Below are 15431 nucleotides of genomic sequence, written 5' to 3'. Positions count from 1 at the left end.
GAGGTAATGAAAGAGCTTCCCACACCACTCTTACCTTTTAATAATACTTTCCTCTTAATGAAAACTTCACACATTCGCAGTCTTGCAGTACATACATGTATCAGAAGAACACGTAGTATGTTCTTAAAAAAAGCAGAAAAGAACCCACCGTTACCAATACAAGATTTTGAAATACTGATGTTTTATAGCAATATTTTGTTGGATGTTGTCCTGCCAGTACTGCTGTGTGACCTTCAATGAAAAAACTGCTCTTCTATGTTGCTTCATGTCCCTAGCTATTGTTCTGACAGAACTGATGCCTGTGTGTGCTAGAGGCACAGCTGCTGCTCCTTGTTCAGCCAGTTTGTTTCTCCTCACTATTACTTCTCCATGTCATTGGGAACTGTCAGTTCAGTTTGTTTCAACTAATAATGGTGGAGGGCTGCTTAGAGGGCCTTAACCCGTGCATACAATTACATAGCATTTGAATCTGACAATAATAAAACACTACGTTTTCTAAAAGTTGACTTCACTCACTAAGAGATAGAATATTATTTTAAAATTTTCTTTTACTGAGAGCTGTAAAAAATGTTTGCCTATTTTTTTTTTTATGTAATAACACTGTATCTTCCCCTGCATGTGCCCAGTGTATGCTTGTAAGTGTGAGTACATAAAAATCCCCTGGCCTTTGGAAGCATAAAAAAGGAATACGGTTCTTACTTATTTAGGGTCAGCTCAGTTACTACTGCTTTCTGAAGTCCATCTACCTAGAAGAACTAGTTTAAAGAAGGAAGAAAGTACGTAATAGCAACATACAACACAGGTAGCTTTTCCTAAAAATAACTACTTTACTGGTAAGTAAAATCAGGGCATAGATTATAGTTCATACACTCAGTATGTTTTCAAAACAAGCACCATAAACTAAACCATTTGTCTCCATTGCTTTGCAAACTAATCCAAGTGAAGAAGGCAGCTAGGGAAGAATTTAAATTAAACCATACTATTCTCTTTTTCTCAAGGACCATTTTTTTCAATGATCAGACATCTGTTTTTTTAAAACCCTCCTTTAAGCGAAAGCAGCAGAACTTAGAAGGGAGTTGGTTAGCATACAAGCAACACATACAAGTGTTATGTTCCATTATGGCACATCAGGGAAATGGTCTTATGGTACTTAAGTAAGTTATCTTTTAACTCTGACACAGGGCCTGGTCTAATTATAGGACTCGATTTCAGTTCTTCAAATCCTACTTAGGTTCAAGTAACGGTTAGTTGTTTTCCTGATTATATTCAATTTCTCCACCTGAAAAATAGGTAAAAAGCAGTAACCCCCAAATATTCTTGAGGTCTGTTAATGTAATTACTAGGTACACAGACACATAGATAACCTACAGAATAGCCACATTTTTACAGTAATTAAGCTTATTGAGAAATAAACACCCCTAGATTGTCCACTCGTGCAATAAAGCAGATTTCCGTAGAGCAGTTCCACAAAGTCTCTGATACTCCAAGGGGACAGCGTGGCAAGGCAAAGGTGAGCCAAAGATAGGCTAACTGAGGAAGAAGGATCAGTTCTCAGTAACAGGAAAGAAAAATCACAACAGAAAGTCTCCCTTTGGCTTATTTTGTAGCCATTTATTTTGTACGGAGACTAAATCCATGGTGAATGTCATCTGGCAGGTACATGAAGAAACATAGCAACTAATGAAGTGCTTCCAACTCTTGACCTTTACCTGTGCTTTCTTGAACCCCCATCTTCTTGTGTCACTTTTAAACTAAAACCTTAATTTTTTTGTTATATGGAATTATCGCTGCTCTGTGTGGAAAAAAAATGTTGAAATGTAAACATCCTCAGTTCAGAAAACAAGATAACTGCTGTTAAAATCCTGGCCCTGGGAAAGGAAAACTCCAATGTCTTCAATGGTCAGGATTCCACTCTTAACAGTTCACCTGTTTATTTTGATTGAGATGTTTACATTTAGAGTTATTATTCCACTCTTTAAGGAGATGAATACAAAGTGGTTAAAACACTATTTTATATAGCAGCATTATTGAAAGAACTATTAAGTAATTAACAGAAAAGCTTATAAATAAGGGAGAAAAAACTAGAAGTGTACCATAGTAAGTCTTCTTACCTTAGTTGCTCAACAACTCACAGAATCACAGAATCGTCTAGGTTGGAAGAGACCTCCAAGATCATCTAGTCCAACCTCTGACCTAACACTAACAAGTCCTCCACTAAACCACATCACTAAGTTCTACATCTAAATGTCTTTTAAAGACCTCCAGGGATGGTGACTCCACCACTTCCCTGGGCAGCCCATTCCAATGCCTAACAACCCTTTCAGTAAAGAAGTTCTTCCTAATATCCAACCTAAACCTCCCCTGGCGCAACTTTAGCCCGTTCCCCCTCGTCCTGTCACCGGGCACGTGGGAGAATAGACCAACCCCTACCTCTCTACAGCCTCCTTTAAGGTAACTGTAGAGAGTGATGAGGTCTCCCCTGAACCTTCTCTTCTCCAGACTGAACAATCCCAGCTCCCTCAGCTGCTCCTCGTAAGACTTGTTCTCCAGACCCCTCACCAGCTTGGTTGCCCTTCTCTGGACTCTCTCGAGCACCTCCATGTCCTTCTTGTAGTGAGGGGCCCAAAACTGAACACAGTACTCGAGGTGCGGCCTCACCAGAGCCGAGTACAGGGGGACAATCACCTCCCTAGACCTGCTGGCCACACTGCTTCTTATACAAGCCAGGATGCTGTTGGCCTTCTTGGCCACCTGAGCACACTGCTGGCTCATATTCAGCCAACTGTCAACCAATACTCCCTGGTCCTTCTCTGCCAGGCAGCTTTCCAACCACTCATCTCCCAGCCTGTAGCACTGCTTGGGGTTGTTGTGCCCCAGGTGCAGGACCCGGAGCTTGGCCTTGTTGAACTTCATACAGTTGGCCTCAGCCCACCGCTCCAGCCTATCCAGATCCTACTGCAGAGCCTTCCTGCCCTCGAGCAGATCGACACACGCACCTAACTTGGTGTCATCTGCAAACTTACTGAGGGTGCACTCAATCCCCTCATCCAGATCATCGATAAAGATATTAAAGAGAACTGGCCCCAGTACTGAGCCCTGGGGGACTCCACTAGTGACCGGCCTCCAACTGGATTTGACTCCATTCACCACAACTCTTTGGGCCCGGCTATCCAGCTAGTTTCTAACCCAACGAAGCGTACGCCAGTCCAAGCCACGAGCAGCCAGTTTCTCGAGGAGAATGCTGTGGGAAATGGTGTCAAAAGCCTTACTGAGGTCAAGGTAGATCACATCCACAGCCTTCCCCTCATCCACTAAGCATGTCACTTTGTCATAGAAGGAGATCAGGTTCGTCAAGCAGGACCTGCCTTTCATAAACCCATGCTGACGGGGCCTGATCGCCTGGTTGCCCTGCAAGTGCCGCGTGATGACACTCAGGATAATCTGCTCCATGAGCTTCCCTGGCACTGAGGTCAAACTGACAGGGCTATAGTTCCCCGGGTCTACCCTCCGGCCCTTCTTGTAGATGGGCATCACGTTTGCTAGCTGCCAGTCGACTGGGACCTCCCCTGATAGCCAGGACTGCCGATAAATGATGGAAAGCGGCTTGGCCAGCTCCTCCGCCAGTTCTCTCAGCACTCTTGGGTGGATCCCATCCGGCCCCATTGACTTGCGTACATCCAAGTGCTGTAGCAGGTCACCAGCCATTTCCTTGTGGATTATGAGGGCCACATTCTGCTCCTCATCCCCTTCCACCAGCTCAGGGTACTGGGTATCCAGAGAACAACTAGTCTTGCCGCTAAAGACTGAGGCAAAGGAGGCTTTAAGCACCTCAGCCTTTTCCTCATCTCTTGTAACTAAGTTTCCCCCAGCATCCAGTAAAGGATGGAGATTCTCCTTAGTCCTCCTTTTTGTGTTGATGTATTTTATAAAAACATTTTTTGTTATCTTAACAGCAGTAGCCAGATTGAGCTCCAGATGAGCTTTGGCCTCTCTAATTTTGTCCTTGCACAGCCTCGCAACATCCTTATAGTCCTCCTGAGTGGCCCTCTTTTCCAAAGATTATAAACCCTCCTTTTGCTCCTAAGCTCAAGCCACAACTCTCTGTTCAGACAGGCCGGTCTTCTGCACCAGCTTATCTTTGGGCATGTGGGGACTGACCGCCCCTGAGCCATTAAGATTTCCTTCTTGAAGAGTGCCCAGCCTTCCTGGACTCCTCTGCCCTTCAGAACCACCTCCCAAGGGACTCTGCCAACCAGTGTCCTGAACAGCTCAAAGTCAGCCCTCCGGAAGTGCAAGCTAGCAGTTTTACTGATCCCCTTCCTGACTTCGCCACTATTCCTTAAAATGTAGATTTCATGTTATTTTTAGAAATAGTCAAATCAAATTCAGTCCTTCTTTGATTAATATAACAAAATTTGCTTCAAACACATTTAAGTCCAATGGTTCAATTCAGATACGTTTTAAATAGCTGGCCTTGATTCCAAAAGGTTTTTAACTTTTGACTTCAAATACTGAATAAGTTGTGTATTTGATACTTAATTCTTGGTTAAAGTGTAGTTAAACTGTAAATAGGACTTGGCAGACTGCAAGCAGCCAATTGATAAATCTGTGCTTTAGTACTACAATTTTATTTCCTTTAAAAAATTGTTTGTAGGAGATAAATAGAAAGTATCCCAACTGTGGTTCTAACAGACCTGCATATTATTTGTCAAGAAATGCTTTGTGAGTATCAGTCTGCATTGTCTGCTGCTTCTTTTTGTCAGTGAGACAGCGTCTACAAGTCTATGGAAAGAACATGAGCAGGAGAATGACTTATTTACCTGCTCTAGGGATAAAGAAATTCTGTATTCTTCTAACTAATAGAAACAACTACTACTGACACATTACAAGGCAAGCATCACTTTCTTAGTACACAGAAAACACGTCAACAGAAAAGTACCTTTACATTTTAAGTCATGATTCTGTTTAGCATTGAGAACATTAAATAAAAATAGTTCTATCAGGTATTATATTACACTCCTTATATAAATGGATTGCTACTACTCCCAAGACACTAAATTATTTTCCAAATAATGAGAAATACAATGCATGTAAACAATTAAAAGTATCAAGTTCCTAATTACTGGCTTTGTTACTCAATGAAGAATTTGCCTACAAGAATTCTGATTTTGAATGCTTTTCAGCCAGATGGGCCATTGACCGCGCTTGTGTACTGTGCCACTATTCTGGGAAAAGGCAGGGCACATCCTTTCATGTATCCAACAGCAGTGCAAGTGCTGGAGACAATAGCTCATGCCAGCCTGAGTGCTACTAGTCTGATTTTTGTTGGTGCTGGGTTCTTTTTTTTGTTTTTGTTTTGTTTTGTTTTAAATTACTACCTTCAGTTCTGTATCCTCTGTATTTCACCATAATGTGAAGTTACTGTGGTTAGAGAATCATTCTGTCTTCTCAGTGAAATAGCAGTAAAGAGGTAGCACTTGCTGACAGGACAGATGACATTTTAACGAGGGAAGATATGGTAAGGGACACTTTTCCCAAATCCTTTCAGGAATTACTGTTTTGACTGACACAGTGAGACCTGCAAAACGTGGAAGCTGGAACACCGTGTCTTCATGGGAAGTGCAGAAAGAGCAAAAGTGAGAGTCAGGCAAAAATAAAACAACCTTTGTTTGTGGCTGGTTTCCTTGTTTTGCTAGTGAATCTTTATATACCACTTGCTACAGATTGAAAACTTTGCAGCTATGTGTCTCTAAATAAGATGAACTTAAATGCTCAATGAATATTTTATCACTCTTTCAATTATGCCAAGTTTCATTTCATTGGTTTTCCTAGACAGGACACCTGGAAGAACCTGCTGAATATTTGAGATAAAAGCATCCAAGTGAAGACAGTACTTGAGTACATTCAATTTATAGAAGAATAGATTTACACTAAACTCAGTAACGTTACTGGTACCGAAGTATAAAAACAGCTGCTCTCTAGAAAGAATCAACAAAAAAAATATAATGCATAGCCTCATTCTTACCATCTGTAGCTTCAAGAACATATCCTGAAACCTTCTCCAAAACTGTGAATGTGGTTCAGAAATACCAGTATGCTTTTGCCTCACAATACTCACATTTTCTTTATGTAACCAAGACTAGTGTAAGACACATCCAGAAAACGCAGGGGAAACAGAAACTAAGACAATGCAAATAGTGTGAATATCCTAAAGGATAGCATTAAGTAAATTATATTAATTATCCTGTATTTCATTGCCTATTCAGAGATGCCAAGGGAATCATAAAATAAATGGAGATTTCTGCCCATCCTGACATAGCATTCCCACCTCCACCATACCCACATCCACCCCTGCTATGGCAAATGCAGCACAAACACTGATTTAAACATCCTTAGTGGTAGTTACGTATTCTGCTTTTTACCCGGGAGGCATACCAAATCTATGTTTTAAGATTTTATTTTAGGTATCTGCATCTCAGGGCATCTTCTGTAGATCTTAAATAATACAGCAGAGCTTCAGTTCCTATGGCATGGCAAGGGGGCTGCAGAATTCAGGCAGTTCAGTTTGGTGGAGCTGGACAGTTGAGTTTATAATTCAGAGTCCTCAGGTTTTGGCATTTAAAATGCCTGAGTTGATAGGTTTCTGCTCCAGTGAGCATGTGTCAAGCTATGAGCAGCCTGATATGCTCATACATGAAGCTGACATGCCACATCCTATTTGACATTACACCCTCTTCAAAATTAGATAACCGTAAAGCGTATTTTATTTACTTAATAATAGATATATCATTATGGTTTAAGAAATAGAATTAGCTTTCTTCTTGATCACAGCAGTGCACAGTGGCATGATGAAGGAGCTGTGGACTGTTAAGAGCCCATGGCTATTTTGTTGAAAGGACCCACAGAAGCCAGAGTAAAGTGGTAACTATTCACTGCCCACAGGAGAGAAAAGCCTGTAAGCTCTAACTGCCACCTTAAAGGATTCCACTTCATTTGACATACTTTACAGTATAAACCAAGATCACAATAACTGGATGGTTTGGGGTACGATGTTGTTGCCCAACCTGGATGCTGGTACACACTTCTTCTAGACGCCTTTTCCCTCCAATGGAAGCAGTTTTGTTTTTTTTTTTTCTCTCCTGAGAAGCCATGACTGAACTTGCCAAGTACCCCAGCCCAGTTTGCTACCCAGCCTAGTGTGGCTCCAACACCAGGCCACTTGAAAAAAGTGGAAAGATTACAGAAATTTACATCACTTAGAAACAAAAGCCCCGTAAGCCCATAAAGCTTCTGCCATAGAAACAAAACCGGCTTTTCTTTGCATCTGCTGGCACCCAGAAGCATCTTCATATTGGTGTTACTATACAGACAATGCTAGAAAAGTGTGTGCTTACAATGCCACCAATATCAGCCAGAGGTGTGTGCGTGTGTATATATATATATATTTAAAGAAGATTTGTGGAAGCTGTCAAAATCATGTCTTTGTCAGTTTTTCTAGAAGGTGACAGCCTGAGGACAGACAAAACTGCGTGCATGTGTGTGCCCGCAATTAACCTCTGATAACCACAAAATAAACACGATTATGAATTTTTTTCTCACATGCTTCTTCTCACTCCCTATAATCAATTAACATACGTTTTATCAAGACAGTAATCCGCAGTTTGAAATACAGACATCATCAGTTCATGTGCCAGTAAGTTGATACCTACAACGCTAGTCATCCTGCCTAGAAAAAGGGATACTTGGGCAACTGAAGACATTCCAGGAATATAATGGCAAAGCCTCTAATCAGAGCACTTCACTGACTGAGCCTGGAAGTTCATAAAATGGTACAAAGGCATTATTTGAAATAAACATTAGGCTTTGAACTGCGAACTTTCATTCAACTTGAATTTTGCTAAAACAGCATCACAAGAATTATGTTTAACTGCTTATCCTACCAGCATGGCCAGGCAATCTGTTTCCCTAAAGTTTATAAACGATGGTCCCCATATATGCTTGTCTTAGTTTGAAATACTGCCATGCAAAGATTGGATGACTATTACAAACTGGAAATCCCGATTAAAAATCTCACATGATAGAGCAAGGAATGAACTTTAGAAGCCATACGTTGAATTTCACATTTTACCTTTTCCTATAGCAAATGTATGCAGTCCACTTAGCGTTTTACTCTTCTATGATTTTTTTTTTTTTGGTGGGGGGCATTTCTGGAGAGAGAATCAGCAAAATTGGCATTAACTGATGGATCTTTCTGATCAGGTATGTTTCTTAAATGCAAGTGCATCCCTTTTCTGACTTTAGCTGCATTTTGTATGTGTATGAACTGTTATAAAATTGACACGTACAGATACAGTAAAACACATTATCTTCTCATCAATTCATTCGACCTCGCAGGAGGGAGATGACCTTTGCTAAAAAGTCAGTTTACAGATCTCCATATTACAAAAGACTTTGCACTTACAAATTCTGGATGATTCTCCCACTAAACCTCATGGTCCTTTAGAGAACCAACTTCACTATTTTTACAGAAGAGGATGAAGTGTTTCAATAGAGAGGCTGCACATAAATTGAAATGCTGTCTTCCAAAATCTCTGAACTGTATTGGGCTTCATTAGTGTTAGTGTATATGGAAGGGAAAATATTTCTAAACAATGTGCTTTGAGTGTGTAAATGTTGTCTTGTGTACCCGTAAGGTTTGTATACATGCATTTATGCACACAAACACGTATGCACAAAGTAGGAAGTACACCAGCCCTCCTTTGAAGCTTCTGTATTGTCTCATCTTAGCAAACTGTTAGCATTCTGTTCTCATCTTAGCAAACTGATGCAGATTTCACAGTTGCTAATGCTCCTCTTCCCTGTTTTGGGGGAAAACATCATTAAATACTGGGCTGCTCAGGTGGACATTATTTACTTGAATAATATTTATTCATAATAAACATTTATAGTAATATAAGCAATAGGATATTTTTTAAAGGGCTTTCTTAAAAGGTTCTTTAAGAATGGAGATTTCTTTTCAATTGAAATTGTCAGCCTTATAATCAAATACAAACCTGGTATCCTTGAATAAAAAGCTATTCCTTCAGGTCAGTGAGATAATTTATACCACGTATGACCCTAGCAGTTCTTTGGGGCACTATGACAACACAAAGGGTACCGTAAGTTGAAGGGGGCACAACAGCCTTCATTCCAAGCAATTAAATCCAAAAGAAATGTAATGGTATAAAAGGCACTGCACTTAAAATGAACTGTGGCATCATTTGGCTGTTATCTTAACCTGTCCAAAAAAAACCAACAAACCCTTTCCTGAAAATACAGTCCTAAGCACTGGCGTAATTTTTCCCAGGTTAAGTACACTGGACAGACACCTTCTGGATTGAGTACACTGGTAGACACTGGTTTCAAGTTTAGTACACTGGTAGACACCTTCCAAGTGCCCAAGTGTGGCATACAATGGCCTAACAGTAGACACAGTTGTAGCGAGCATATACAGACCAGTTTTCTGCACTTGGATTTTAAGACCAGAAGACATAGAAGGACACTGCACACACCAGTTCTTCCGCTTCCATGAGTCTTGGCACTCTTACATCTGGAAGGATTGCCCTGAGCCTCCTTAGTCTGTTTTCTGAGAACATGCAAAATGAGATGACTTTTCCTCACATCGAAATGTTTAATTAATACTGATGGCCAATTACAGACATGAGTTCTTTTGCCAGTGTTGGCCTTCAGTAAAATACTTCCTCTTGTTCTCAGTTTTGTCGAGACCCAGCCCCCAGCATAGGCTCTGCTGCATACAGCCTCTTTGACATCTCTTTCTGAAGCATGCCAGACCACCATCATGCCTAAACCTTGAGATTCACTGTGGGAAGGATTATCAGAGAATAAAATGCCTCTACTCAGCACACATCATAGGATTACATTTGCCTTTTGCAGTTTTATCGTGCAACACTGCTAAGTCAGCCTCTATCTAGGCTGCCAGAGTCATTGGGGGCTGAGGAGGTAACTGAGAAAGTATAATGTCCCCAGCACACTCTGCTCCTGGACCATGCACACCGTGTATCCTGCAAGCCTCAGATATGAGAAGAGAGCAGTATACAAAGTTTTATTACACCACAGATCAGTATGGCGGTCAACGTAACAAAGCTGTATGTTTGTTCCAGTTAGCCAATTCCCAGTTAAAATCGAGCGTGCTATTTTCTATTTCAAGGAATATTGATAGGAAATACCTTTAACACTTTATGGCTGCATAGCATGCAGTTGAATGTTGGAGTATGTCATACAGGAGTTCGTTATGCATTATGTCTATGTTCTCATCCTTTAAAAAAGTTTGAGGCCACAGTTACTGTGATTTCCGTGTGCTCTCCTGCTCTTAATTACCTTTAAGCATCCTGGCCACCGAGACTAGGTTCAGCAGCTCTGACTAATCCAACTACTTGACAATATCCTCCGTTGCTTAGGAGCATGTGAGAGCACCTGGAATGTGATGGGACCAGCTGGAGAATTTGCCTAGCACTGATGCAAAGGAAATAATGAGTAACATTTTTACAGCTCTTATTTGAGTTGGTTTAATTATCCATCAGTAGTAATTGCAGTGATACCCTGCAGACAAGCATCATGAATTCACACTAAAAAAAAAAAAAAAAAGCAAGCAACAAACATCTACGTAAGCCTTTTTACTCCACCAGCACAGATTTCTGTGTATCACTTCAAGTCTGAGCATCAGAACATGGATATAATGATCAAACACACCAAGGGAAAACCAAGAAATTTTGTTTTAGTGCCGTAGTCTTCGGTTTTAACTGTTGTTTATTCCTGAGCATATTGTGATTAAAAGGAGGCTTTTCCTAGACTAATGTTTGTTTTTTTATTACAGTTGGATAGTGTCACTTCACTAATTCAGGCTGCCAAGAATTTAATGAATGCTGTGGTGCAGACAGTGAAGATGTCCTATATTGCATCCACAAAGATTATCAAAATTCAGAGTCCTACTGGCCCACGACATCCTGTTGTGATGTGGAGAATGAAAGCTCCAGAGAAGAAGCCCTTAATTAAAAGAGAGAAGCCAGAAGAAATCTATGCAGCTGTCAGAAAAGGTTCTGCAAAGAAGAGAATCCATCCTGTTCAAGTCATGAGTGAATTTAGAGGCAGAGAAATAGTCTAATATTCTGCCACTTTGTGTCTCTACCTTGAAGTTCTTACAGTTTTTCACCTCTTCCCCCTACTTATTTAATAATTATGTATGTTAGTGTTTTGCTTTTCCCTAAATATCTAAGTTAACACTTGCTTAAATTACTTTGAAAACGATGTTGGATTAATTAACAGCACACAGTTGAAAAAATACTCATTGTCTTGCAGTGTCAAACTATCACGTCTTTATACTGCATGTTTTCAGCAGAGCACTTTGAGTGATACATGATGGGACTGTGTTAGAGTAGTTGAAAAGCATGATGCAATGTGCCAAACTCTGCCCCAAGTCCTTCTGCATCTGCTAGGGCCAGGCATTCCTTCATTGGGGATGAATGAGGCCAATATTAAACAGCATTGTAGTTTATGACATACAGTATTTTTGAACACTGTTTACTGGGAATGTCCTTTATCAAGATCGTTACACTGTGATCAAAACAGCTGGACTGCTTGATGCTAACTGAGAATCTTGGCCTTTACTTTTTATCCTGATTGAAAGGTCCAAAGATCACCCCCCTCCAAGGCCCAGCTTTATGTAAAAATAGAGGAAATGTAAACTTGAAAATGTTTGAAGAAACAAGTGTTATAACAACATGGACATGAGAATGTAACGAAAAAGCACTAACTGCAGCATAGCAATAATAGCTCTTTAAAACAGCCTTTGAAATGTTACCATTATTCAGTGTTCTGTTTCCTACTGTATTCTGTGACCTCTAATTCATCTGGCTGATTGATTATTGCATTAACAACAGAAACTTTTCTAATCACAGCACAAAAGAACAAGTATGAAATACATCATTATTCTGAGACTACCGTGCAAATAACATAGACACATCTTGAATCTGAAGAATGGTGAGATTTTTGCAAGGTAACTAGCCAACTTGATGACTTTGCTTATGGAAGTATAGTCCCAAACGTAGGATTGTGCTGTCTAGCAACTTGCTAAATTACTGCGTTATATTTCAACATACGTAATGAAGATAAGTGATACTACTCTGATTATCACCATTCTGTAAGATTCTTATGGAAAGAATTTTTTTCTAGATCTGTTTAAATACTAAATCTACTTGGGCTGATTTTTTAAACAAGCAAAAGTCTTCCCTGCCCTATCACTAGGTTTTCCCAGACCTCACCTAACTAAATGTCTTTCCTTAGCAAGTAGATTTTTTTTTTTTTTGTATTTGCTCAGGTATAAGGGCTCCCTCAAATTGCAGAAATTCATGATGCATCATTGACTACCATTAGGAGGAGGTTCCAAAGTATGGGCTGCTGCTCTGTCATTTACTACCATGTTTGCACAATAGTGCCCCTAAACAGCATCACGTGGGCAGCAAAAATAACCTTGAACTGTTTTTTTTCCTCTTGTGGCTACTCTGTAAGAGCCTGTGCACAGAATCAGGACAGTGGAGCAATATAAATTTCTAGGCTGTTGGTTAAGAAGCTCCACAAAACCCATAGTGATCATGCATTAAAGATTTTACAGATCAGTATTCTACTGTCCCCAACTTTACTATCTGTCAAATGAAACAAAATGAAGGAGATGTTTGGGGGAAAAAAAAAAACAAAAAACTTTTCTAATACAAATCCCCTCCAATATTTTCACAAGATCTTGGCAACATATGTAGGTACTTGCTAATCATTTTAGGACTACACAGTGGGAAGCAGCTAACAGTCAAGTAGAGCAGGTAAATGCAATATAGAGCTGGTCATATGATGTACTTTCAGTATGTCTGCTAGCACACTAAGCAGAGCTGAGAAAGATTTTGTGTGGTGCATTGCTCAGGAGAGTATAGGTTGTCACATCTTAAATCTAAAATCTCCAAATAATAATTCAGGTTCTGGCCCACCCTCTTTGATTACATATTCCCCAAGCAATATTCAAGTCCAAAAGGTAACAGGCGGATTGAAATAATCTTGGGCTAGGGGGGCATTACTCTTGAAAAAGAAAAAAACACACCTCACATCTCTGGGATACACCTTTGGTATCTGCTCACCTTGACATTAGACGTTTGTAACTTACGTTTTGTTTTCATATTATTAATTAAAAGATTGTACACCACTTTCAGCATTGTGGGTTTTGTTTGGATACGTTTCTGTTTTAGTCTCCAGCAGTAGCAAAACCCTGTTCAAATGCCTGCCAGGCTTTCTTATTCCTGCAAGTTCCGGCTTCTCTAGCATACTAAGTGATCTTACTAGCCTGGTTTACATTAGAGCTCTTCTAGCACTCTCATCACTAAGACACAGTTTATTGCTTAATATAATGATCATGACTACAATACCAGTCACAGCTCTTTTAGCCTGGCCATTCTCAATAGCCAGTTTCATCTCAGCATCCAAAACTGTTCCTATTACATAGGAATTTATTAGGGGGAAAAAAAAGTAAATGAACAAGGAAATCAAAAGCCACAGTTGCTTTCTGAGAATAGCTAAAAGAATGATGTGTTAACTGTATCTGGACTTCTGTTTCTTGGCTAAAATTCAAACCCAAGTGAAAACATAACAAGATAAAGTTTATTCCTAGCTAAGGAGAGATAAGAAACAAATCCCGAAGTTGTAAAAAATCTATCGTATTAGCTCATCATCTCCCTCAGCAGATCTGGAAAGTAGGGAACCTTCTCTGCCACTATTAATAATGCTGATGGACAATGTGCTGCTCAGGATGCTTTATTCAGACACAGTTACTTCATTCTGTAATTTGCACATTCCTTCCTAGCCCTGGTTTTCAGAGAATATTTTTTCACTTTGCTGTTGTTTTGCCTCAGTGTTTGCATGATATCCATAGTGTAGGAGCATTGACCTTGCAAACCAGGTTCTTAGCTAGAGCTTTACAGGGCTTTCTCATCCCAGTAGCTCAAATCATTTCATTAGCTTACCTCGTCCGCTCCCCATTACCACATTATAGTACAAAGTGTGACGGACAACTTAGGGCAGTTTTATTTAAAAGAAAAAAAGTCCATAGAGCTCTAAAAAATGAGGTAGTTTGTATTGTTTGTTGTTGAAGCACATTAGTAAAAGAAAACAAATTTAAACCATTTCTGAGAATGCTGAAGCTGTTGATTTTTGATTATTAAAAGAAAACCCACAACTTGGTTGCATCACACTGCTCTCACTGCTAATGATGTTTCCTGTAATATTTAGTGCTTCTCATTTGTAAAAGGCAGTTTCTGTCACTGCAGATTGCACTGAGCATAGCTTCCAGTTTGTCCCAATTACTCTCTTACTACCTGAACTTAGTGAGCCATTCCTGGTAAGTAACACAAGTCCTCTAATACCTTGGAACTTCAGAAAATTCAGAAAAATTAAATGCATGTCCCTCCATCTCTGCCCACCCCTGGAGCCCTGCATTTTTGCACAATAAATCTGTTTTGACATAACTGATTGACTGGTTTCAGAAGGGAATGGTATAGAATAAGGTGGGAAACAGGTGGTAACCCAGTCTTAGGGTTTGCCCCACTCATGCCATTAACCTGGTAACCGTAGAAAAGCTTTATAGCTGCATCTTCAGTGGAGATGACTAGGCAGTGTGACAACACAGGTCTGGCATTCCAGATGGTTTTAAAAGGTCTTTTAGTTCTTTTGAGGGCATCTTGTGCTGTTTTCAGTGGGTTTACAGTTGAAGCGTTTAAGAAACAATGTGTTTATAAATCAAGTTTAAATGAGTTTTTAGAAGCATTATTTTTGAAGAAAATATTTGTAAGTTTTCACCAAGAGTAGACAATAAAATTCTACATGGTCATACCTGTTGTTTCTGCTCCCAGCAACTACTTGTCCCTTGTGTACTGTTCTTGGTTAAACTCTAGCGATTGCCCATATATTTGGCTCAGGAAGTACATACGTAAATAAGAGCCCAATCCCTTTGGTTGGATTAAAACAAAACTGCCTTTCATTTTCAGAGAAGAAAAATCTAAAATCAAATACAGCAAATAATGACTATCCAAGCAAATAAATGTGTTTATTTTCTCGTGTCTGTTTAACTGTATTGTGCTTTTTTTTTTTTTTCTTTTCTCTCCTCTTTAGCAGTAAGGGTAAGAAGGGACCTTGTACCCTTTTTACATTCCTGGAATCTCGAAGTGAGGTGGGGTCTTGCAGAGGAGACCTTTCCTCCTTTGCCGGCCTCTACTCCCCAGTCCTCACCCCCCATGAAAATCAGAGTAAGAGTGAGAGGACTTCTTGTTTTAAGTAAGAAAAGCTTAACTTTCTTTAAGGCTAAAACAGCAGTGAAATTTAAAACCTACTCTCTTAGAACA

General features: G+C 39.9%; 2 protein-coding genes across 39 annotated transcripts in view; one reads left to right on the top strand and one right to left on the bottom strand.

Moving 5' to 3' along the window:
* CTNNA3 (catenin alpha 3) overlaps positions 1-13243 on the top strand; it is a 495101-nt gene extending 481858 nt beyond the window's left edge. For 22 of the 23 annotated variants that reach the window (XM_083845405.1, XM_083845404.1, XM_083845422.1 and 19 more), the window contains one exon: positions 10874-13243. In XM_083845405.1, coding sequence (XP_083701531.1) covers positions 10874-11161 — 288 coding nt within the window. In that variant the 3' untranslated portion in view covers positions 11162-13243. The remainder of the gene's footprint in view (positions 1-10873) is intronic. The other variant, XR_014587169.1, reaches the window with a different exon arrangement.
* The window catches only part of LOC310902999 (uncharacterized protein), a 322682-nt gene that overhangs the window by 11394 nt on the left and 295857 nt on the right, over positions 1-15431 (bottom strand). For all 16 annotated transcript variants that reach the window (XR_014587205.1, XR_014587206.1, XR_014587207.1 and 13 more), the window contains one exon: positions 35-122. The gene's annotated coding sequence lies outside the window, so the exon portion shown is untranslated. The remainder of the gene's footprint in view (positions 1-34; positions 123-15431) is intronic.

This window comes from Anser anser (genome assembly GCF_964211835.1).
Source record: "Anser anser genome assembly, chromosome: 7".
NCBI lineage: Eukaryota > Metazoa > Chordata > Aves > Anseriformes > Anatidae > Anser > Anser anser.
The sequence above is the reverse complement of the archived record's forward strand: the minus strand, read 5'-3'. Positions and strand labels throughout refer to the sequence as shown.